The sequence below is a fragment of the Scyliorhinus canicula genome, chromosome 6 (assembly GCF_902713615.1).
Source record: "Scyliorhinus canicula chromosome 6, sScyCan1.1, whole genome shotgun sequence".
Taxonomy (NCBI): domain Eukaryota; kingdom Metazoa; phylum Chordata; class Chondrichthyes; order Carcharhiniformes; family Scyliorhinidae; genus Scyliorhinus; species Scyliorhinus canicula.
In genome coordinates, this window is record NC_052151.1 from 85214345 (window position 1) to 85239561 (window position 25217).

The following is a 25217-nucleotide window of genomic DNA, read 5'->3' on the forward strand; positions in this document are numbered from 1 at the left end:
CCTGGCCTCTGATCCCAAACTGGGGCAGAGGCGGAGACCAGACACCTTTATACTGAGCCTGAGGGGAGGCGGAGCCATCAGGCAGTGGTTTACCTCATTCCATGTAACACAGTGGCAGTTTACTACAATACAGATATATACTACAGTGGTTCGGAGCCAGCAGGGACAAGCCCAGGCATGTGACAATACAACAGTACAATACAATAAAATACAGTGGTTTACCACATTCACCCCCTGTTTAAAAGAAAGTGTCCAGTGGGAGTGAAGTGGAATTAAAGATCAAGTCTGTCGGGGGCCTTGACCTTCCGCCTTGATCGCCTCAGTCCCGGCTATGGTGTGGGCACTGATGTCGAGACCTGCGCGTCCGGGAGCGTGTTGTCCTCTTCTTCACCCAGTAGTTGAATCGGTGGAGGGGGGGGGGGGGGGGGGGGGGGGGGGGGGGGGTTTGTGGGCAGGGATGGTGGTGATGATCGCCGGTGGGCCTGCGGGTGGATGTAGCTGGGTAGTGGTGGAGGGAGACGGTGTAGGGTTGGGGGGGGCGGGGGGGGGGGGGGGGGGGGGGGGGGTGGTTGGTGATAGTCGCTGGGGAACCTGCAGGTGCCAAATCCCGGAGGGAGACTGTGTCCTGTCGCCCATCATGATGTGCCACGTAGGCATATTGTGGATTGGCATGGAGGAGCAGGACCTTCTCGACGAGGGGATCTGATTTATGACTCCTCGCATGCTTCCGGAGGAGGACGGGCCCTGGGACAGTCAGCCAGGATGGGAGCGAGACCCCGGAGGTGGACTTCCTGGGTAAGGCAAACATACTTTTGTGTGGGGTCTCGTTGGTGGCAGTGCACAGGAGCGACTGGATGGAGTGGAGCGCATCGGGAAGGACCTCCTGCCAGCGGGAGACTAGGAGACTTCTGGACCGTAGGGCCAGGAGGACGGCCTTACAGACTGTCGTGTTCTCCCTCTCCACCTGTCCGTTCCCCCTTGGGTTATAGCTGGTCGTCCTGCTGGAGGCGATGCCCTTGCTAAGCAAGAACTGACGCAACTCGTCGCTCATGAAGGAGAAATCCCGATCGCTATGGATATAGATGGGGAACCCGAACAAGGTGAAGAGACTGTGCAGGGCTTTGATGACGATGGCAGAGGTCATGTCAGGGCATGGGATGGCAAAGGGGAATCTTGAATATTCGTTAATAATGTTGAGGAAGTACACGTTATGGTCAGTGGAGGGGAGGGGCCCCTTGAAGTCGATGCTGAGGCACCCAAAGGGGTGAAAGGTCTTTACCAGGTGCGCTCTGTCTTGCTGATAGAAGTGCGGTTTGCACTCTGCGCAGACCTGGCAGTCCCTGGTCACGGTCCTGACCTCTTCGACGGAGTGAGGCAGGTTGCGAGCCTTGGCAAAATGAAAGAAACGGGTGACAAAGGTCATTGTGGAGGCCCCGAAGTCGGTCTACCTGTGCGCTGGCACATGTATCGCGGGATAGGGCATCTGGGGGCTCATTGAGCTTCCCTGGTCGGTACAAGATATCGTAGTTGTAGGTGGAGAGCTTGATCCTCCACCTCAGAATCTTGTCGTTCTTGATTTTGCCCCGCTGTGTATTGTTAAACATGAAGGCAACCGACCTTTGGTCAGTGAGGAGAGTAAATCGCCTGCTGGCCAGGTAATGCCTCCAATGTCGCACAGCTTCTACAATGGCTTGGGCTTCCTTTTCGACGTAAGAGTGTCAAATTTCGGAGGCATAGAGGGTACGGGAGAAGAAAGCCACGGGTCTGCCCGCCTGGTTGAGGGTAGCGGCCAGAGCAAAGTCCGACCCATCACTTTACACCAGGAACAGAATGGACCCGTCCACAGCGTGCATCGCGGCTTTGGCAATATCTGCCTTGATGCGGTTGAAGGCCCGGCGGGCCTCAGCCGTCAGGGTAAAAATGGTGGACTAAATAAATGGACGGGCCTTGTCTGCATAATTGGGGACCCACTGGGCAGAGTAAGAGAAGAACCCCAGGCATCTCTTCAGGGCCTTGGGGCAGTGGGGGAGGGGGAGTTCCAGGAGGGGGGGGCATGCGGTCGGGGTCAGGCCCTAGGACTCCGTGTTCCACGATGTAGCAGTGGATGGTTAGGTGGGTTGTGCGGAAAATGCACTTTTCCTTATTGTAGGTGAGGTTCAGGAGTTTAGTGGTGTGGAGGGAGTGCCAGAGGGTTTCAGCATGGTCCTGCCGGTCATGGCCGCAGATGGTGACATTACCTAAGTACGGGAACGTGGCACGCAGCCCGTACTGGTCAACCATTCGGTCCATTTCTCGTTGGAAGACCGCGACCCCATTGGTGACGCCGAAGGGAACCCTGAGGAAGTGGTAGAGGCGGCCATCTGCCTCGAAGGCAGTGTATTGGCGGTCCGACAGGCGGATAGGGAGCTGGTGGTACGCGGACTTCAAGTGGAGAAGACTCGATACTGCACAATCTGGTTGACCATGTCAGATATGCGGGGGAGGGGTACGCATTGAGCTACGTGTACCGGTTGATGGTCTGACTGTAGTCGATGACCATCCGGTGCTTCTCCCCAGGCTTGATGACCACCACTTGGGATTTCCAGGGGCTGGTACTAGCCTCAATGATCCCCTCTCTTAGGAGTCGCTGGACCTCCGACCTGATAAAGGCCTTGTCCCGGGCACTGTATCGTCTGCTCCTAGTGGTGATGGGCTTACAGTCCGGGGTGAGGTCAGCGAAAAGTGGGGGTGGGGCGACCTTAAGTGTCGTGAGGCTACAGACGGTGAGGGGGGCAGGGGTCCACCGAACTTTAAATTAAGGCTTTGGAGGTGGCACTGGAAATTGAGCCCCTGGAAGGGTCACGACACAGTACCCCCAGATTTCTACCGAATGCGATCCGGAAGCCTGGGAAATTTTCTGGGTCACGGGTAAGATTGGGAGGGAACAGTGCCTTACCGTATCTGGGTGTATGAAGCTGTCTCTGGTCCAGGAGGCGAAAGGCAGGCCGTCTCGTGCCCGTTGATCCAGACGGTCACCGTAGATTTTGCGAGGTGATGAGGCCGGGACTGGCCGAGCGTGATGGAGGCGAGCTTCAGAAGGTGATGGATAGGCCGGTCGGAGGTAACGGCGGCCAGCGTGCAACCGGGTGCGCAGGGCTCCCGGGAGGCTGCGGAGTGGTCCCAGGATGGCGGCCCCCTAGGTCGCACGTGGCAGGTGGCATCGGAGATGGCGTCAAAGATGGTGGCCTGCATGGTTCGCGCGTGGTGGGTGGAGGACAAGATGGCGTCAATGATGGGGGCCGAAATCGAAGATGGCGGCGAAGATGGCGGCATCGCACATGAAGGGTTGCGCAGCAGCTGGGGGCGGCCGAGACAGACAGCAGGCAGCACTGCTGGGCCTAGGAGTTTTAGGGAGAGATCAGATCTGGCAGGCTTTCACAAAGTGGGGCTTCCTCCCACACCCGTTGCAAGTCGCGTTCCGTGCAGGGCAGAGTTGGCTGGGATGCTTACCCTGGCCGCAAAAGTAGCACTTCGGGCTTCCGGCATTGGCGGGCTGCTGCGCGGCACAGGCTTGCGCCGCACTCGAGCCGGATGATGGCGGTGCCCACGAGGTCCACGAGGGTGCCATGTGGTCGGAGGTGTAGGCCTCCATGTTCTGAAAGGCCACCTCCAGCGAGTCTGAGAGCTGCACTTCCTCTGGGAGGCTGAGTGTACCCCCTTCTAGCAATTGCTGGCAGATGTAGTTTGATTTCATGCCTGCGACACAGGCGTCCCCGATCAACAGCTCCGCGTGTTGGGTAGCCGATACCGCCTGGAAAGCACAGTTCCAGCCGAGTAACTGCAAGGCACGCAGGAATTTGGCTAGTGATTCCCCCAGGGCGTTGTCGCCTCGTGGCAAGAAGGTGCCTAGCATGCACCTCTTTTACAGACTTTACATTTTGTCCCTTTAGCAGCATGATTGCCTCCGTATACGAGGGGGCGTCCCGGATGAGAAGGAAAAATTGAGGGCTCACCCGTGCGTTGAGGATCTGCTGCTTTTGGAGGTTGGTGAAGTCTTCAGTGGAGGATCTGAGGTACGCTTCGAAGCAGCTTAGCCAGTGCTTGAATGTTTCAGTGGCGTCGGCTGCCTGTGGGTCCAGCTCCAGGCGATCAGGCTTGAGCAATGAATTCATCTTAGAAAGTTTGTTTATTAAATTGATGTGCCATCAATGAACACGAGATGAGTAGTGAACGTAACTGAGGCTTTAATAAACTAAACAGAAAGCCTCCTGGCCTCTGATCCCGAACTGGGGTAGAGACGTAGACCAGCCACCTTTATACCGAGCCCGTGGGGAGGCGGAGCCATCAGGCAGTGATTTACCACATTACATATAATACAGTGGCAGTTTACCACAATACAGATATATACTACAGTGGTTCGGAGCCAGCAGGGACAAGCTGGATAGCCTGCAGCTCCATCCTCAAGCAGACAGCGCCAAAAAGGACTTTGCACATTGGCCAGCTTGGTTTGAAGCATACATCGGGTCTGCACCAGACCCAATCTCAGAAGCACAGAAGCTCCAGATTCTGTACACGCGGCTGAGCTCCAACGTCTTCCCCCTCGTCCTGGACGCGCCTACCTTCACAGAGGCCATGGCGCTACTGAAGGAGAATTACGTTCAGCAGACCAACAAGATCTATGCTAGGCACCTCCTGTCCACGCGGCACTAACTTCCCGGTGAGTCTGTGGAAGATTTCTGGTGTGCCCTGCAACTCCTAGTGAGAGACTGTGATTGCCAGGCCGTTTCGGCCGCTGAACATTCGAACCTGCTAATGAGAGACGTGTTCGTTACGGGCACAGGCTCTGACTACATCCGCCAGCGCCTCTTAGAAGGAGCCATGCTTGACCTCGCGGTGACCAAGAAACTAGCGCTCTCGCTCACAGTCGCCTCACGCACGTACAGGCTTATGCCCCCAACTGCACGGCCCACCCCACCCACCTGTGCATCGTGGACCCTGCCAGCAGCCACCCCATCGTGGACCCCATCAGTGACCGGCCCCAGCCAATCCCACGCCTGCACTGCGCGGGAGCCAACCAACCCCGGGGGACCCAAGTGCTCCTTCTGCGGACAGACAAAACACCCCCGGCAGCGCTGCCCGGCGCGGAACGCGCTCTGCAAGGTCTGTGGCAAGAAGGGACATTTCACTGCAGTGTGTCAGGCCTGCTCAATCGCCACTATTGTCCCGGCACCCCCCACGTGCGACCATTGGGTGCCGCCATCTTGCCTGCCCCAGGACACGTACGGACCATGGGCGTCGCCATCTTGCCTACCTCAGGACTCCTGCCCGTCGGGCACCTCATCGGGCTGCGCATTGCCTGCAACCGCCAATGAGCAGCCGTGTCTCGACTTGGTCATGTTAGACCAGTCTCAACCTCACAACCTCGCGACCGTGTCGACAAAGGTGAAGGTCGACGGGCACGAGATATCCTGCCTTGTGGACTCCGGGAGCACTGAGAGCTTCATCCACCCCGATACAGTAAGGCGCTGCACCCTCGCGGTACACCCCGCTAACCAAAGAATCTCCTTGGCCTCGGGATCCCACTCTGTGGAGATCCGGGGGTACTCCACTGCCACCCTCACCATCCAGGGCGTAGAGTTCAGCGGCTTCCGCCTCTACGTCCTCCTCAACCTCTGCACTGCCTTGCTACTCGGCCTGGACGTCCAGTGCAACCTCCAGAGCCTAACCCTGAAATTTGGCGGGCCCCTACCACCCCTTACTGTTTGCGGCCTCACGACCCTTAAGGTCGACCCTGTTTGCAAACCTCACCCCGGATTGCAAACCTGTTGCCACCAGGAACAGAAAGTACAGCGCCCAGGACAGGACCTTCGTCAGGTCTGAGGTCCAGCGGCTGCTATAGGAAGGTATTACGGTAAGGCCCCTGTACTACAGGTACGGGGGTAGTTCCCTGCCTGCTGGCTCCGCCCAGTAGGTGGAGTATAAATGTGTGTGCTCCCAGTACAGCAGCCACTTCATCAGCTGCTGTACGAGGCCACATATCTCTGTGTAATAAAGCCTCAATTACATTCTACTCTCGTCTCGTCATAATTGATAGTGCATCAAGTGGTTTACCACAGATTTTTACTTCATTTTATGCAGCTGAAGACAAATTATGCATTCATCTCCTCATTCTGTGTTTTACCTCACCACAGATCCTTTTGTATGGAGACCTCCATGGCCACAGTCGAAAACCTAATGCTTTCATGTATGGCTGCAGCCAGACGGCATCCACGAGTTCATTTGAAATACTTGACTACCTCAGAGAGAGACTATTTCCATGGCTGATCTCCCAGAGGGTAATTCAGAATGGAAGTTTGCTGCTGTATTTTAACCTAATTCCAGCCACGTTTATATTGGCCTCCTTTTATGTTAATTGGCAGGAGCCTGTGAGTTATAGCTCCCAGTTTGTATGCTGTGAAACCTGTTTCCATAGTTCAGCAGTAGGCTGTGTAAATTTAGTTATAAGATGGCCGTGTGCTCTTGAGATTTGCCCTAATTGGCACTGTGGGTGCGATTCAGTGGATTCGTTCGAGATGAGGCCGGTAAATAGTGAGTGAGGCTAAAAACGAGAACCAAGCCGGGCACCAAACCGGCCCGCTCCCCTAGGCGAAATTGGGATCTAGCCATAGTGTGGCGAGAAACCACTAATCACTACTCAAGCCCTACTTCTATACAATTAAAGGGAGCCACCTCATATCCAACAGCCTCCCGTGATCCACGCTTCCCCGGTAAGTGCAGATTAGTACTCTGTTTTAAAAACGTGAACCTGGCCGATGGACTGCTGCGGGGACCCGAGAAGGGGAGTAGCCATCTTCACTCACAGGCAAAGAGCCTGGGGCACAGGGCTTTCTGCCCTTCCGCTCAGAGGGTGGTGGGGGGGGGAAACCAAGGGGGGTCCAGTCTCAGTTGGGGTGGGCTGCTATGGGAGGATGGGGGTATTAGAACTGGAGGAGGCTTGGGGGTGGGTGGGGGGGGGGGGGGTGGCAAGCGCACGTGGCTCCGCCATGCCAACCCCTGGATCCTGTGTATCCATTCTGGGGGCAACCGTAGCCCCTGCCTGCCTATTCCACTGACAACCCAGGGGAGCGTCAGAGCGGTGGGGAGAATCCCGCCCTCTGTCTCCCAGGGAAGCAAAAGCTAATACATAGGACTCTCTCCCCACCTGAACTCCTGGCTCTTCTGGCACCTCAAATATCTCCACTGCCCCAATTTGGGGCATAAACGTTCACCAGGACCACAAGTGTCCCTTCCAGCTTCCCACTAACCCACTATAATACTGTGAACTTCAAAGGCCACTCACTTGTTGACCGGCACTGTCACCCCCCTCGTCTTTATGTCCAATCCCTAGTGGAACAGCTGCCTCACCCATCCCTTCCTCAGCCTCGTCTGATGGTGTATCACAATGTTGATACTGCTGCTCACATATTGGCATGTGTCAAGTTTTATACTGATGAAATAAAGCATTTTTAAATGGTCAATGTAAGATTCAGTATAAAATTACGAAAATGTAGAGTTAGGTTTTGGGGCGCAATTTAACCGGGGGAAAAAATCTATGTATGGTTTTGGGCACATTTAGCGAGGTGTTTCTCTGCAGCTACAGTACCGAGAAACGCCCCGCTATTCAACAACACTTTGCCATTTTGTTTTGGCCTTGGGGAATTTCTCTCCACTAAGGCTGCACTTAGAATCATTTCCTGCTGACGAGCCGAGCCTCAAAAACTCGCAGATTGGGGTGCCATGTTGTCTGACTGTCCAAATCATTCCCCTCCTTTTCTGCCCTTCACCATGTTTTCAATTCCCTCCCCACCCCCCACAAATCTTGGGAGGCTCCCGGGAACACTCACTCACCTCCCCTCCACTTGGTAAGGCACCCAAGGCCTGGCCCCTGGCAGTGCCAACCTGGCATAGCCTGTCACTGCCATTCTAAGTACCCCTGCCCGCCTGGCAATGTCACTTGGGCGCTGGGAGAATCCTGCAAATGCATATTTAAATGAGCCTAATGGCTCCAGATCGCGACGTCTCACGAGACTCCATTAAATCTCACGAGACGTTTCGAGCGTCACAAATCTCGCAAAAGGCTTCTCGCGAGATTCAATTACCCCATCCCGACACCAAGTCAGACACGATGAGGTCATTAAATTGCAGCCATTATATTTAGACCTGTTTTCTTTAATTTACAATGAAACTTGGTAGAGCGATTTCCCAGGATACTTACAAGAGCTTTAGGTTTTACGTATACTTCCACAGTGTTGGTGAGGGGGTTCAATGCCATTGGGAGATGTCGGTGGGCGGGGGAAGAAACGGAGTGCCGTAGAAGATTGTCGGGGGCCGGGGCACCACCGATACCTCCGTGATAGGGGCTGATGGCTGTTAGGCTGCAGTGCTGATTGGGGCATCCTTTGAAGATGGCGTCCCAATCTCTTTGGAACCACTTCGGGCTCTATGAGGTCCAGCCCCACCGTGATGGCATAAACCATGCCTGCCCATTTCTTTTGGTCAAGAGGCTCAGGATTCCGGAAGAAAACTGATTGGTGCACTGGAGTGTTACATGCCAGTTTCTGTCTTAGCCTGACACGTTGTCAAATTCTGGTAATATTCCGCCCATAAGATAAAAGGATGGGGAAAGGGGCATGGTTAGAATGAAGATGGAAGAGGAGAGAAACAGGGAAAGGAGGAGAGAATGAAAAAGGGGAAAAGGGATGGAAAAAGGAGAGTCAAAGGTAGGGAAACTATTCAGTAGGGAAACTATTCAGTCGGCAAAAGATAAGTAAAGTAAGAAGTCTTACAACACCAGGTTAAAGTCCTACAGGTTTGTTTCAAACACGAGCTTTTGGAGCACTGCTCCTTCCTCAGGTGAATGAAGAGATATGTTCCAGAAACATTTATATAGACAAAGACAAAGATGCCAGATAATGCTTGGAATGCGAGCATTTGAGGGTAATCAAATCATTCCAGATCCAGAGATAGGGGGTGATCCGAGGTTAAAAAGGTGTGAATTGTCTAAAGCCAGGACAGTTGGTAGGATTTTGCAAGTCCAGGCCACATGGTGGGGGGTGAATATAATGCGACATGAATCCAAGATCCCGGTTGAGGCCGCACTCATGCGTGCGGAACATCATGGCAAAAGATAAGGCAGCAAACTCTCAGCATGAGGGAAGTCGAGTCAGCAATCCTTCTGTTTGACAAAGAATTGGTGAGCTCCCCTTCCGTCCTGTAGGTCACAATTTATCTCAAATGGATTATCCTGCCCACAGACCATTGTTTTCCAACAGATTTCAATCCTGGCATCCAGAGCTTCCATCTGAAATACTGCTCTGTCATAATATCCACTCATGTATATCATGAGATGCAGACAGGCAGTGATTGACACACAGGATAACCAATGAACACACACGACACAGAACAACCAATCACCAGCCAGGACACCACCACTATAAAGCCCATAGGGCACTAAGGCTCTCCCTCTCTCACAGGACACGGCTAGGGAGATAGTCACAGTGCACAGGCCAATGAACATCATCACCATATGATAGAGAGCTAGTGTGGTCAAGCCAGTAGGAGGTTATCAATTAGGTTAATAGAGTGTCAACCCACAGCAGATTATGTACAGCAATCAACAGGTTCAATAAAACAGTGTTGGACCATCTCCTGTGTCGGAAGCTTGTTTCACGTTTTACTGCATCCAGTTGCAGTCGATGTTAGACCAACACAGATAACACATCATGCTCAACCTCCTTGCTCCTATGTGCAAAGCCTGTCTAGCAACGATAACTCACCTCAAGCATAGTGATGAGACGAAAGTGGGTAATCTGGGCAGATCTCCGACCAACTACTCCAGGTATTTCTCTCCCAGAACCATCTCCCACCCATTTACCACTCGGAGACGAAACAAGTTCAGAAACAAATCTAAATAGAGGTTGGATAGAAGGAAGTCCATATGTGGGGAAATAAAGGGTATACAAGGACAGGACTAGTTGCCTCACTCTGCTTAGAAAAATTGTTTTAAACGTGGGGAAATTGTACAAATTGCTCATTTTCAAAGTGTTTTGGCAGCCTCGGGTACTGAACAAAGGGTGACTTTGAGGTACTGTGAGGTTAATTACATTTTCTACAGTGTTCTTCAAGCATGATTTGTACAATTAAGACCAGTTGCAGATCTGTCATCCTTGGCTGGAGTTAATCAATATTGCTCAAAATCACATCCATGATGTAAAATAAGCTCACAATGGATTTAAAAAGCGTTTTTGGAACATTTAGCCTTTATTGAAATCCTTGCTCCATGAGCACGAAGCTTTTAAAACTGATCGAACAATTGAAAGGATCTTTAATAACCCAGAGATTTCTGTATAATGTTTTATTAACTCTTATGAGGTTCCAGAATCTTAGACTAAATTAAGCTTCCAAATGTTCTTTAGGATTTGTTTAATCCAAATCCCTTCACTGAAGCTAGACACATCTTTTAAATCAAATATTATCTAACAGCGAGAAATCGAGTAAGGTTTTTTTTTTCATTTTTGATTTATATTGGGGACTAAACATTTTTTATTCCATTTTGTGCTTTGAGGATCCAGTGAGGTTTGACTGGAACAGCTGCAAGTTTCATATCCATAAATGCAAAGAATCAACAGGCCGAGTGGTGATGTATAGGCAGCTAGGCCTCAACGACTCCTTCACCTTAGAAGCATCATTCTCAGGAGCAGTAAAAGAACAGTAAGATAGTTACTGTGGCTTTAATGGATTACACTTTTCTAAATATAACTATATGTGTAATAATATATGTGTATATAAATTTTAAAACACAGGAGGGTAAATTCAGTGATTTGTGGTCACAGAAAGTCCAGGTCAGAAAACTAGATGGCATCTTTATAGACAATTGGCTTTTGCTAAGAGTCTGGGATGGCTGCCTTCACCCTTAACTGACGTACCAGAGCACATTTGAAAGCCAATGTAATAATCTATTGAATAACCATGTTTGGGCAGCCCATATATGCTCAACAATTGGAGGCTAAAATCTGTCCTCCAGGGAGGGAAGAAGAATTGCAGGATTTAACCCAATGTACCGGCGATTGTCCATCAACAGATAGTTGGCAAAGGAATGGGACCAGAGCTTCTTGGCCGAGCGCTCTGCTGAAGATTCTGAAGTGCCACCAAGGTTCAAATTAAGTGAGGTTTACCTCAGCTACTTTTCAATACTTTTTTCAATGCTCAGTTACTTTTAGCCACTCGGTTCAAATACATTATTCCATAAATCCTTCCTGGAGAGAGATTCCTTTTGTTGTTGTATTGCACTTTTAGGCTGCTAATTTGAAACCTGAACAGTGAAAGACTAATTTTAAGCTTTTAAAGCTTTCAGACTCAAAGTGGCAGACATAAAGGTGATATTCCTGGATGCAAATTAAATTTTGCTTCAGTTCATTAGACCTCCAAGACACAGAGGACAGACAATTATTTATTTAGACTTTGAATAGTCAGTAAATGGGAGTATTCAACCTTGATTAATTCTTCAAAAAGTCTTGAAGCTGCAACTGTTTTAGGGAAGGCAAAGAATCTGAGGAAAGGGGCAGAGATGCAAAGAAAAATAGATGGAGAATAAGGAAGAAACAGGAGGACAGGGTCCCTTGATTTTTTTGTTTACATGGATGAGGTCTCATTTTTTTGGGTGCATGGGGACTTGTGCTTTTATGTGTGGGACTTTCACTTTTTGCAATATAGGGGTCTCCATGCCAGGAGTCTTATTTCTATGTGTAAGAGTATCTCATTGTTTGTGTATGGGAGTGGGTGGACTCATGTTTCGTCTGTGTCGGGCAACCCACTCTTTTTGCACATGGGTGGGGGTTTATATATGAGGGCTAGGTTTTCATGACGCTTATTTGGACCAGGGTATCCGGACCATAGTATTAAACCTCAGGCTAGACATCTCTCACCTAGAGGAAGAAGGGCATGGAGACATGATGGCTCTGCAGAGGGAAGGTGGAAAATCTCAAAACAATCGACCATCACTCTCTCATAGCTTGTGGGAAAAACTCTCACACCGCAATTTCCATTTCTGACATTTGTTTTTCTTTTCTTCAGAATTGCTGTGCGACATTTCAATATAAATGATTATATGTCAATAGGAAAAACCTTCTGCGAGAGCATTATGGACTACATTAGGCTGGATGAAGATCCCTTGTAAGTTCTGTAATTTATAACACATCAGAAATATTTAGAAATCAAAGGGCAGATTTTCTTGCCCCATCCCCTACTGGAGTGTTCGACAGGAGTAGCACACCCAAAGCTCGCTGCTTCTGTTGCTCGTTCTACTGTTAGTGTGATTAACACGCCTCCATTTAAAGGACATGTGCTTAACACTGGTTTGGCTCTGTATCTGTATCTATGCTCAGGAGTCGCCAGGTGCCGTAACAGACACCGTCACAAGTTATCAAGGTCAAGTTCAAAGCAATAAGTCTAAACACGATCAGTAAGTCTAAACAATTAGTGTTTATTATAACAGATATAATAAATACTCATGCACACGCTAAAAGACTAATACTTATTTCTACTATTAAACGACTAAATACTTATCTAAGTAGGAACCAGTAAGGTCAGGGGACAAGGCCTTTGTTCCTTTCTGGTCTGCACCTTCTGTTCACTAATAGTCGGCAAGAGTACAAGCAATGCCTGGGTCACGTAGCGATCGTTGTTTTGGCACTTACTGAAAGATGGCTGATGCTCAATGGCCGGTGATGAAAGACAGGATCTGGAGGCTGGGGTCAGAGTCAGGATGCAACAGCCTAGGCCGGAGTCAGGAAGCAACAGACCGAATCATGTGCTTGACCTTTTTATAGGTCCCAGGAGGTTCAGTCCCTTGGGGCGGGCTCTTTCACCTGCTATGTATCGATTGAGTCTTTCCCAATCGATATCATTCGAATTCCCCTATCTTGGAGTTGTTCCTCGATGGCGGGGGGCGGTTCCTAGGGGTCATTGACCTGGGTTCTCTGGCGCCATTCTGGCTGGGTAGCTATAGAAAAGTATCCATTGATACTTAAACTGTTTCTATTGTATCTGGGACTGGGCCGGTATCATCTCATTAGTATGCAGATCGCTTTCCTATTTGCACCTTTGGCTGAGTCTCTGCATCTGCCTTGAAACCGGTTTTGTACGTGCAAAATGCTACTGCAAGCTGTGTGTCTTTACTATGGCTGTTTTTCCCTGCAGTCTTAGCAGTTCTCCATTTTGTAGACTGGTGTCCATTTTAGAGGGCTACACTTCTCCCCAAACTCGGGAGCACCAGGGTTTCCTCCCTTGGATCATTTACATAGCTTCTCTACCTAAAGCAGGGTCTGGCACCTGTGTGAAGAAAGGAAAGCAAGGCAGAGTTCTTGAGCCAGCAATTGAAACATTGGGTCTCAACAGTGTAAAGTTCTTAAATAGACTTCAACACCCTGAAGCCTGTGGGAATTATAGGATGTAAGGGTTGCAAGGTGAAGTAGGAATTTGCAAAAGTTCATTGATCATAAAATCTTCAGTCTACCCCTAAGCAAAATCTGGTGAGTTAAGTTCTGCGGCAGACTATGGCATCATGTTGTTTAGGCACATTTGCGCTGCTCAGCAAACAGTAATACAGGGAACTGAGTATTGAGGGCAGGAATGCCTGCTTCCATGTCATTAACATAGCTGCATTGATGATCCGACACACCTACTGCCGATGCAAGACAAATCAGCCCCACTTTCAGCCAAGGAAGCCCCACTACTCACCGGGCAAATCAGGAAAATCAGCAATCAAGCATGGTTTGGCTGAAATTTCCCCAGTGCTTGGTTAATACACAATGGGGATAACTTTGACTTTGTGCAATTGAAAATCTTGAGCATATTGATGACTACACTTGAAAACACACTTTTATTTTTCAGAAGTGAAACCTTAGTGCTGATATTCAAAATACATGAATTTATTTAAGTACAAAATTGTGTACTCAAAATTATGCTACTTGGGGCAGAATTATAAACAAATTCTTGTCTGGTGGAGAAGATTGTTCATCCATTACAGGATCCATCTGATTTTCATTTCCTGATGCTGTTTTAGCGGATGTGTTAATCTGGGCATTCCCAAACCTTTCCATCAAGGGAACCCCTTTGACCACCCAAGTGTACTGTTGAAATCCCTGAGAAACATTCTTATTGTGTTGAAGCATTAAACCACAAGGCATGTTCCACAACAGTTATAAACATACAAAAAACTAATTTCTAGATATTGGTTCTGTGGTGATATGCATCACTGTAAATATACAAGGGGTTAATGTAGATACACTAGGACACCGTAAATACACAAGTGTTAATGTGAACACACTACACCTAGCTAGACAGTAGAGGGAGCACCAGAGACATCATGACACACAGACAGTCAACCAATTCGTCAGTAAGATAGGACACAACCAATGGGCATTCAAGACACACCCAGAGGTGACACTACCACAGGAGGGCATTACACCAACCCATAGAAAAGGACACTGCACACATGATCTTCCTCTTTCCAGTGGAGACACTTAGTGAGTACACAGGATTGATTAAAACACTTCACACCCACCACCTGGATTGTAGCAGACTGGTTTGTCAGTCTGAGTAGCTATAGCAGGATTAACAGGAGAGTCGAATCTAAGTAGGAGAATCGTTAACAATTTAATAAATGTGTTAAAGCTATCTCAAAGTCTGAACCTTCCTTTGTCAGAGTGCACAACAAGGAAGCGGCTTATGCTACGTCAAGGGCATTACAAACCAGTTTCTATTACTTTATGTGTGCATTTATTGAAACTAAAAGTTACCTTATTAAAAAAAATACTTAAATCTTAACTATTTGTCCTTTTTAAATGCAGGAATATTGCTGGAAAGCTGGATTCTCATATGGGACACAGACTAATCTCCCCTCTCAAACACTCACCTCACTCTCTCACTCACATACTCTCACTCACTCACACTTACTCACATACAGTTATTTACTCACAGTCCCTCACTCACAGTCACACTCACATGTACTCACTCACATTCACACTTACTTACATACACTCACTCACATACACTCACTGTCACACTTGTGGTGATATGCATCACTGTAAATACACAAGGGGTTAATGTAGGTACACTGCAACTAGGCAAACACTAGAGGGAGCACCAGAGACATGACACACAGACATTCAACCAATAAGTCAGTAAGATAGGACACAACCAATGGGCATTCATGACACACACAGAGGTGACACTACCACAAGGGGGCTACCCATATAAAAGGACAGGGCACACGTGCTCTTTTTCTTTCCATAGGCGACACTCAGAGAGACAGGGACAGATCAGGAAGCATCACACCCACGGCATGGCTTAGAGCAGACTGGTTAGTTAGATTGAGTTACGATAGCAAGATCAGCAGGAGAGTTGAACTCAAGTAGGAGAATTGTTAACTGTTCAATAAATGTGTTAAACCTATCTCCAAGTCTGAACCTTCCTTTGTCAGAGCATACATCAAGGAAGCAGCTTATGCTACATGAAGAAGCATAACACAACACTCACACTCAGTCACATTCATACTCACTCACATTCACACTCACTCACATTCTCTCACTGACAGTCACACACACGCACTGACTCATTCACACTCAATCTCTCACACACTCAGTCTCTCACATACACTCACATGCACTCACTCACTAACTTTCATATACACTCATTTGCTCACTCTCTCATTTACACAAACCTCTCACACACACCTCTCCCACTTACACACACAGACATACACACCTCTCTTTAACATACGCAAACACTCAACCCTCTCTCTCAAACATGCTAGTAATCCTTGTTTTCCCTGCACCCCAACCCTTGCCCCGTTTTCAACCTTGCCAGGCTCTCCTCTACCCAATGATGGCCACCTTCCCCCGCTACTTCTGCCCAATGATGGCCACCTTCCCCCCACTACTCCTGCCCAATGATGGCCACCTTCCCCCGCTACTTCTGCCCAATGATGGCCACCTTCCCCCCACTACTTCTGCCCAATGATGGCCACCTTCCCCCCACTACTCCTGCCCAATGATGGCCACCTTCCCCCGCTACTTCTGCCCAATGTTGGCCACCATCCCCCACTACTCCTGCCCAATGATGGCCACCTTCCCCCACTACTCCTGCCCAATGATGGCCACCTTCCCCCACTACTCCTGCCCAATGATGGCCACCTTCCCCCACTACTCCTGCCCAATGATGGCCACCTTCCCCCACTACTCCTGCCCAATGATGGCCACCATCCCCCACTACTCCTGCCCAATGATGGCCACCTTCCCCCACTACTCCTGCCCAATGTTGGCCACCTTCCCCCACTACTCCTGCCCAATGTTGGCCACCTTCCCCCACTACTGCCCAATGATGGCCACCTTCCCCCACTACTCCTGCCCAATGATGGCCACCTTCCCCCACTACTCCTGCCCAATGATGGCCACCTTCCCCCACTACTCCTTCCCAATGATGGCCACCTTGCCCCGCTACTCCTGCCCAATGATGGCCACCATCCCCCACTACTCCTGCCCAATGATGGCCACCTTCCCCCCACTACTCCTGCCCAATGTTGGCCACCATCCCCCACTACTCCTGCCCAATGATGGCCACCCTCCCCCACTACTCCTGCCCAATGATGGCCACCTTCCCCCACTACTGCCCAATGATGGCCACCTTCCCCCACTACTCCTGCCCAATGATGGCCACCTTCCCCCACTACTCCTGCCCAATGATGGCCACCATCCCCCGCTACTCCTGCCCAATGATGGCCACCTTCCCCCGCTACTCCTGCCCAATGATGGCCACCATCCCCCGCTACTCCTTCCCCCGCTACTCCTGCCCAATGATGGCCACCTTCCCCCGCTACTCCTGCCCAATGATGGCCACCATCCCCCACTACTCCTGCCCAATGATGGCCACCTTCCCCCACTACTCCTACCCAATGATGGCCACCATCCCCCGCTACTCCTTCCCCCGCTACTCCTGCCCAATGATGGCCACCATCCCCCGCTACTCCTGCCCAATGATGGCCACCATCCCCCGCTACTCCTACCCAATGATGGCCACCTTCCCCCACTACACCTGCCCAATGATGACCACCTTCCCCCACTACTCCTGCCCAATGTTGGCCACCTTCCCCCGCTACTCCTGCCCAATGATGACCACCTTCCCCCACTACTCCTGCCCAATGATGGCCACCTTCCCCCGCTACTCCTGCCCAATGATGGCCACCTTCCCCCTACTCCTGCCCAATGATGGCCACCTTCCCCCTACTCCTGCCCAATGATGGCCACCTTCCCCCGCTACTCCTGCCCAATGACGGCCACCTTCCCCCGCTACTCCTGCCCAATGATAGCCACCTTCCCCCGCTACTCCTGCCCAATGATGGCCACCATCCCCCACTACTCCTGCCCAATGATGGCCACCTTCCCCCGCTACACCTGCCCAATGATGGCCACTGTAATGAACTCCAATTGGCTTTATTAGTTGGCCAATTGGAGTATGAGCTCCCTCAATGATAGCTCATTGAGGGGGCCCATATAATCACCTGTGTAGGTTTTGTGAGCCAGTCTTAAGTTGACTGGACTGCTAGCAGCACTGTTTGTAGCTGCTCCTGTAATATCGTTATTGTAAATAAATATTGGTGTGGTGACGGAACTCCTGCCTCCCGTGGATTACTACCGTGGCGACGAGGTAAACTACGAATTTTGCAGAGATCAGCTAACCCACTCGGAGGGCAAGCCTTGCCATTTTAAAAATGCCGTTTTTTGGGAGGTTAGAGGCATTCGACCCGGCTATTGAGGACTGGTCCCAGTATGTGGAGAGAATGTGTTACTTTTTCCGGGCAAATGATATACTGACGGACGAAAGGAGACGGCTTATCCTGCTGTCGGCGTGCGGACCCTCCGCTTTCACCATTATACGTAGTCTGACTTATCCCAATGCGCCGGACATGAAAACCTTCCAAGAAGTAACGGAATTGGTGAAAGAGCACTACGACCCTAAACCACCCCTCATTTTACGTAGGTACAGATTCTACACAGCGAAGCGGGAAGACAGGGAGTCAGTCACGAATTTGTTGACCCGCCTGAGAAGGCTGGCGGAAAAATGTGAGTTCGGCCCGACGCTAAATGAAATGCTTCGGGACCGGTTAGTGTGTGGTATAAACAACCTCACAATACAGAAACGCCTGTTGGTGGAAACAGAGCTAGACTGCAGGCAGGCGTTACAGCTCGCACTGTCCCTAGAAAAGGCAGCAAGTGGGGCGCAGGAACAACAGGGCACGCCAATGGAGGTAGATACCTGTGAGAGGGACTACCACAACGGGTCCTGCTACCAGATAGCCACTCTCAGGAAAACCTGAGGAATAGAGGGAAAAAGGAAAACCCCAGAACTGCCCCCAAGTCTGCCAGGACTAACTGGAGACAGAGGGAAGTACGCTGAGGGTCCCCCAACAGAGAAGGACCGTTTCTGGCACCAGACAGAGTGGGGTAACAGCAACAGAAACCCTAGAAGGAGGTGGCAAAAGAGGAATAGCAGGTGGGGACGCAGGGAAGTACACAACCTAGACGCCCCACCCTCCTCCGAAGGGGAACAATTATATAATATTACAACGAAGAAAGCAGAACCCATTAGGATTACCCCACGGGTGAACGGGTGGCCGACAATAATGGAAATAGACACGGGTGCGGCCGTATCAGTAATGGGAGTGGCAGCATTTAGAAAAATCAAAGATGGACTCCAGCTACTAAACTAACCCTAACAAAAACATCGACAAAACTTCAAATCTACATGGGGGAACCCCTGGAAGTTCTAGGCACAACTCATGTACTTGTGGAATATGAGAAACAATTGATCAGATTACCATTGACTATAGTAGAGGGCTCCGGACCAAGCTTAATTGGACGGAACTGGCTGAAAGACCTAAAATTAGATTGGATGAAAATTTTCCAGAGTGGAAGCGGGCAGTTGAGTGGAGTACTCCAAAAATACCCGGAGGTCTTCCAGGAAGGTTTGGGGGAAATCATAGGCACCAAAGCAACTTTGCACGTGGACCCAGAAGCCCTTCTGAAATTTTGTAAGGCCAGGCCGGTACCTTTTGCATTAAGGAAGAAAATAGATGACGAAATAGAACGGTTACGGCGCGACGGCATTATCAGGCCAGTACAATTTTCGGAATGGACAGCACCGGTGGTACCAATTTTGAAGCCAGACGGCTCGATACATCTCTGTGGAGATTTCAAACTGACAGTAAACAAATACGCACTGCTGGACAAATACCCAATCCCGAAAATAGACGACCCATATGCCAAATTGGCAGGTGGGCTTTTGTTCACGAAACTAGACATGAGCCACGCTTACCTGCAGTTAAAACTGGACAAGGGCTCCCAGAAGTTTGCTACGATCAACACCCTGAAGGGCCTTTTTCGTTATACTAGGCTACCTTTTGGAGTGTCATCAGCCTGCGCTATATTCCAGCGTACGATGGAAAATATTCTGCAGGGACTACCGCAGGTGGCGATTTATTTGGACGATGTCTTAATCACGGGTAGGACAAACAGGGAACACTTAAGGGACCTGGAGGAAATGCTCAGGCGTTTCGCAAAGGCAGGCGTACGGCTAAAAAGGGAAAAATGTGTTTTTCTGGCCCCACAAGTGACGTACCTGGGATATAAAGTAGACGAGTCAGGCTTACATCCATTAGAAGACAGAGTAAGGGCAATAAAAGAAGCCCCAGCTCCCACCACGGTCCAGGAGTTACGATCATTTCTAGGGTTGGTAACCTATTATGGAAAATTTATAGAAAATAGGGCGTCCATCCTCGAACCCCTCCACCAGTTACTAAAAAAGGGGCAAGAATGGAAATGGTCCACCCGCCAAAACCGAGCATTTAGGGACATTAAGGAACAGCTGTCATCCGAAAATGTCCTAGAGCATTATGACCCAAGGAAGGAGTTGGTGGTCACTTGTGATGCATCCCCCTATGGGGTAGGAGCCGTCTTAGCCCATAGAGGAAGGAATGGGGAAGAACGGCCAATAGGCCTATGCTTCGAGGACCTTGGCGATGGCTGAGAGGAAGTACACCCAAATCAAGAAGGAAGGACTGGCGGTGATATTCGCAGTAAAGAAATTTCACCAGTATCTGTATAGGGCAGAAATTCACCATAGTGATAGACCATAAGCCGTTATTAGGGTTATTAAAAGAAGACAAGTCAATACCCCCGATTGCATCAGCTAGAATCCAACGCTGGGCGTTGCTACTGGCGGCATATAGATACGTTCTGGAGCACAGACCAGGAACGCGAGTAGCACATGCAGATGCTTTGAGCAGACTTCCCCTCCCGGACACTCCGCCGCAAATACCAAAAGTAGAGGAGACAGTAATGACTCTAAATTTTTTGGACACCCTACCAGTAGACGCACAACATATTCGGTTGTGGATGCAAAAAGACCCAGTTTTAGCCAAGATGAAGCATTTACTGCTAACAGGGGAACTGGAAAGACCAGTGGAGCCCCAGATGCACCCATACTGGAGCAGAAGGGACCAAATAACTGTAGAAGACGGTATCCTACTATGGGGAGCCCGGGTAATCGTCCCAGCTCAGGGCCGTCAGGCAATCTTAACTGAGTTACATCACGGACACCCAGGGGTGTCTAAAATGAAGATGCTAGCTCGAAGCTACGTTTGGTGGCCAGGTTTGGACACAGACATAGCAGCCTTGGTACGTCGGTGCCAGGAGTGCCAACAGCGGCAAAGAGTGCCACCAGCGGCACCATTGCACCCGTGGGAATGGCCAGGCAGACCGTGGACCCGCCTGCATATTGACCACGCCGGCCCTTTCATGGGCTCAATGTTTTTGGTGATAGTGGACGCCCACTCCAAATGGTTGGACGTCCACCGGGTAAACACGGCAAGCACAGCATCGACAATTGAAAAGCTCAGGGCCTCGTTTGCAACACATGGACTGCCGGAGGTATTGGTGTCGGACAACGGAACGGCATTCACAAGTGGGGAATTTGGAAAATTCCTGAAGGAAAACGGAGTCCGTCACATCAAAACGGGCCCTTACCATCCAGCGACCAACGGCCTGGCAGAGAGAGCGATCCAGACACTTAAAGCGGGACTCAAGAAGCAGCCGGCAGCGTCAATAGACACAAAGCTCTCCCGCTGGCTGTTTGATTACAGGACCACACCGCATTTCGCCAGCTGAACTCTTAATGGGAAGGCGGCTGTGAACGAGGCTGAGTCTCCTTTTCCCAAATTTAACGGGGAAAGTGGAGAAACAACAGGAGGCCCAACGCAGGGGGCATGATAATAGTCGTCAGCAGAGACATTTCCAGGTGTGGGCACCGGTTTGGGTCAAGAATTATGGGAATGGACCAACGTGGGTCAAAGGCACGGTAGAGTCCCAAACAGGGCCCATATCCTATGAGGTTTCAATAGGAGGTAAAGTGCTGAAGAAACACCTAGACCAAATAAGGGCAGCGGAACCACACCTGGAGGCAGGCGAAGCAGGACCGCCTCAAGCTGGGATAGCCCAGACGGAAAGGATACCCACACCCCAGCCCCGAGCAATTTCTCCAGACCCCGTCATCCAGTCATCAGAGTCGGAGATGGACACACTCGATGAGGCCGCCGCGACACCTCTCCCCGAGGAGGAGGAAGAACAACTTCCAAGAAGGTCGTCAAGGAAAAGACGGGCACCTATAAGGTACACCCCGCCCACTTCGGAGAACGACCCGGCGGACGACATAGAGGTGACAGACCCAGACATGAGGAGCAGGAAGAAGCTCAGAGGAATGCCAGCTGGCAGGAATTCCTCAGACCTTGGGGGGGGGGGAGGGTGTAATAAACTCCAATTGGCTTTATTGGTTGGCCAATTGGAGTATGAGCCCACTCAATGATAGCTCATTGAGGGGGCCCATATAATCACCTGTGTAGGCTTTGTGAGAGTCTTAAGTTGACTGGACTGCTAGCAGCACTGTTTGTAGCTGCTCCTGTAATATCGTTATTGTAAATAAATATTGGTGTGGTGACGGAACTCCTGCCTCCCGTGGATTACTACAGCCACCATCCCCCACTACTCCTGCCCAATGATGGCCACCTTCCCCCCACTACTCCTGCCCAATGATGGCCACCTTCCCCCACTACTCCTGCCCAATGATGGCCACCTTCCCCCACTACTCCTGCCCAATGATGGCCACCATCCCCCACTACTCCTGCCCAATGTTGGCCACCTTCCCCCGCTACTCCTTCCCCCGCTACTCCTGCCCAATGATGGCAACCATCCCCCACTACTCCTGCCCAATGATGGCCACCTTCCCCCACTACACCTGCCCAATGATGGCCACCTTCCCCCACTACTCCTGCCCAATGATGGCCACCTTCCCTCACTACTCCTGCCCAATGATGGCCACCTTCCCCCCACTACTCCTGCCCAATGTTGGCCACCTTCCCCCGCTACTCCTTCCCCCGCTACTCCTGCCCAATGATGGCCACCTTCCCCCACTACTCCTGCCCAATGTTGGCCACCTTCCCCCGCTACTCCTTCCCAATGATGGCCACCTTCCCCCGCTACTCCTACCCAATGATGGCCACCTTCCCCCGCTACTCCTGCCCAATGATGGCCACCTTCCCCCCACTACTCTTTCCCCCGCTACTCCTACCCAATGATGGCCACCTTCCCCCCACTACTCCTTCCCAATGATGGCCACCTTCCCCCGCTACTCCTGCCCAATGATGGCCACCTTCCCCCCACTACTCCTTCCCCCGCTACTCCTGCCCAATGATGGCCACCTTCCCCCACTACTCCTGCCCAATGTTGGCCACCTTCCCCCACTACTCCTGCCCAATGATGGCCACCTTCCCCCACTACTCCTGCCCAATGTTGGCCACCTTCCCCCGCTACTCCTGCCCAATGATGGCCACCGTCCCCCACTACTCCTGCCCAATGATGGCCACCTTCCCCCACTACTCCTGCCCAATGATGGCCACCTTCCCCCGCTACTCCTGCCCAATGATGGCCACCTTCCCCCCACTACTCCTGCCCAATGATGGCCACCTTCCCCCGCTACTCCTGCCCAATGATGGCCACCTTCCCCCCACTACTCCTTCCCCCGCTACTCCTGCCCAATGATGGCCACCTTCCCCCCACTACTTCTTCCCCCGCTACTCCTGCCCAATGATGGCCACCTTCCCCCCACTACTCCTGCCCAATGATGGCCACCTTCCCCCGCTACTCCTGCCCAATGATGGCCACCTTCCCCCGCTACTCCTGCCCAATGATGGCCACCTTCCCCCCACTACTCCTTCCCCCGCTACTCCTGCCCAATGTTGGCCACCTTCCCCCACTACTCCTGCCCAATGTTGGCCACCTTCCCCCACTACTCCTGCCCAATGATGGCCACCTTCCCCCACTACTCCTGCCCAATGTTGGCCACCTTCCCCCGCTACTCCTGCCCAATGATGGCCACCTTCCCCCCACTACTCCTGCCCAATGATGGCCACCTTCCCCCGCTACTCCTGCCCAATGATGGCCACCATCCCCCACTACTCCTGCCCAATGATGGCCACCTTCCCCCACTGCTCCTGCCCAATGATGGCCACCCTCCCCCACTACTCCTGCCCAATGATGGCCACCCTCCCCCACTACTCCTGCCCAATGATGGCCACCATCCCCCACTACTCCTGCCCAATGATGGCCACCTTCCCCCACTACTCCTGCCCAATGATGGCCACCTTCCCCCACTACTCCTGCCCAATGATGGCCACCTTCCCCCACTACTCCTGCCCAATGATGGCCACCTTCCCCCACTACTCCTGCCCAATGGTGGCCACCATCCCCCACTACTCCTGCCCAATGATGGCCACCTTCCCCCGCTACTCCTGCCCAATGATGGCCACCATCCCCCACTACTCCTGCCCAATGATGGCCACCTTCCCCCGCTACTCCTGCCCAATGATGGCCACCATCCCCCACTACTCCTGCCCAATGATGGCCACCTTCCCCCGCTACTCCTGCCCAATGATGGCCACCATCCCCCACTACTCCTGCCCAATGATGGCCACCATCCCCCACTACTCCTTCCCAATGATGGCCACCATCCCCCGCTACTCCTTCCCCCGCTACTCCTGCCCAATGATGGCCACCTTCCCCCGCTACTCCTGCCCAAGGATGGCCACCTTCCCCCCACTACCAGCCGAAGGTGGCACCTGTCCCCTCACTCCCACCCACTCTCCCCGTCACTCTGCTGAATGATCTCACCATCACTCCATAACTCCGCTCTCCCCGTCACTGGGTGGGATGTGGGATTCATTATTCCCCTACGCTGATTTCTTAATCGGCAATCGGGCGGGGAATCCCTTTTGACTCCGAAATTGGGGGCAGTGCCAGTTCGATGCAGGTTTTGTATGCTCTGCCTCCACAAAATGGCATCGTCGCGACGCGCTCCATACCCCGTTGGGACGGCCTTAACACGCCACCTGAAGGCCCTCCAAAGATGCTCCGCCCCCAATGGATTAAATTCCCGATCACGCGGTTGACATGTGGTCTCAGCGGTCGGGAGCCCAGCGTGGATGCAGCAGACTGAGTCCAGTGCCACCACAGTCCGGGGGGGGGGAGCCGTGCTGCTGGCCAGGGAGCAGAGGGGGGGTTCCGCGAGGGCTGTGAGGTTTGTTGGGGGAGTGGCCAGGGGGACACCATCTGGCAGCTCAGGTCTGATGTGTTGAGTATGCTGGGTCTGCGAGGACTGCGTTTACTGCAGCACTGAGAGAGACAGGCTTCCAACACTTGAAGAAATGCAACTCGATATTATTGAACTCTGAACTATCATACATACTTAAACTGTGGGTTGACACTATGCTGACTTGACTGGAGACCTGAGGCTAACCTGACCAGACTATCTTACTACCACATTATTCTGCTCTCCGTCACTCTGCTCTCCGTCACTCTGCTCTCCGTCACTCTGCTCTCTCCATCATTCAGCTCTCCGTCACTCTGCTCTCTCCGTCACTCTGCTCTACGTCACTCTACTCTCTGTCACTCTGCTCTCCGTCACTCTGCTCTCCGTCACTCTGCTCTCCGTCACTCTGCTCTCTCCATCATTCTGCTCTCTCCGTCACTCTGCTCTCCATCACTCTGCTCTCTCCGTCACTCTGCTCTCCGTCACTCTGATCTCTGTGACTCTGC

General features: G+C 51.4%; 1 protein-coding gene across 1 annotated transcript in view; it reads left to right on the top strand.

The window, feature by feature from the left end:
• The window catches only part of LOC119967280, a 304394-nt gene that overhangs the window by 211981 nt on the left and 67196 nt on the right, over nt 1–25217 (top strand). The window contains exons 15-17 of the mRNA XM_038799603.1: nt 6171–6314; nt 10583–10728; nt 12091–12189. Coding sequence (XP_038655531.1) covers nt 6171–6314; nt 10583–10728; nt 12091–12189 — 389 coding nt within the window. The remainder of the gene's footprint in view (nt 1–6170; nt 6315–10582; nt 10729–12090; nt 12190–25217) is intronic.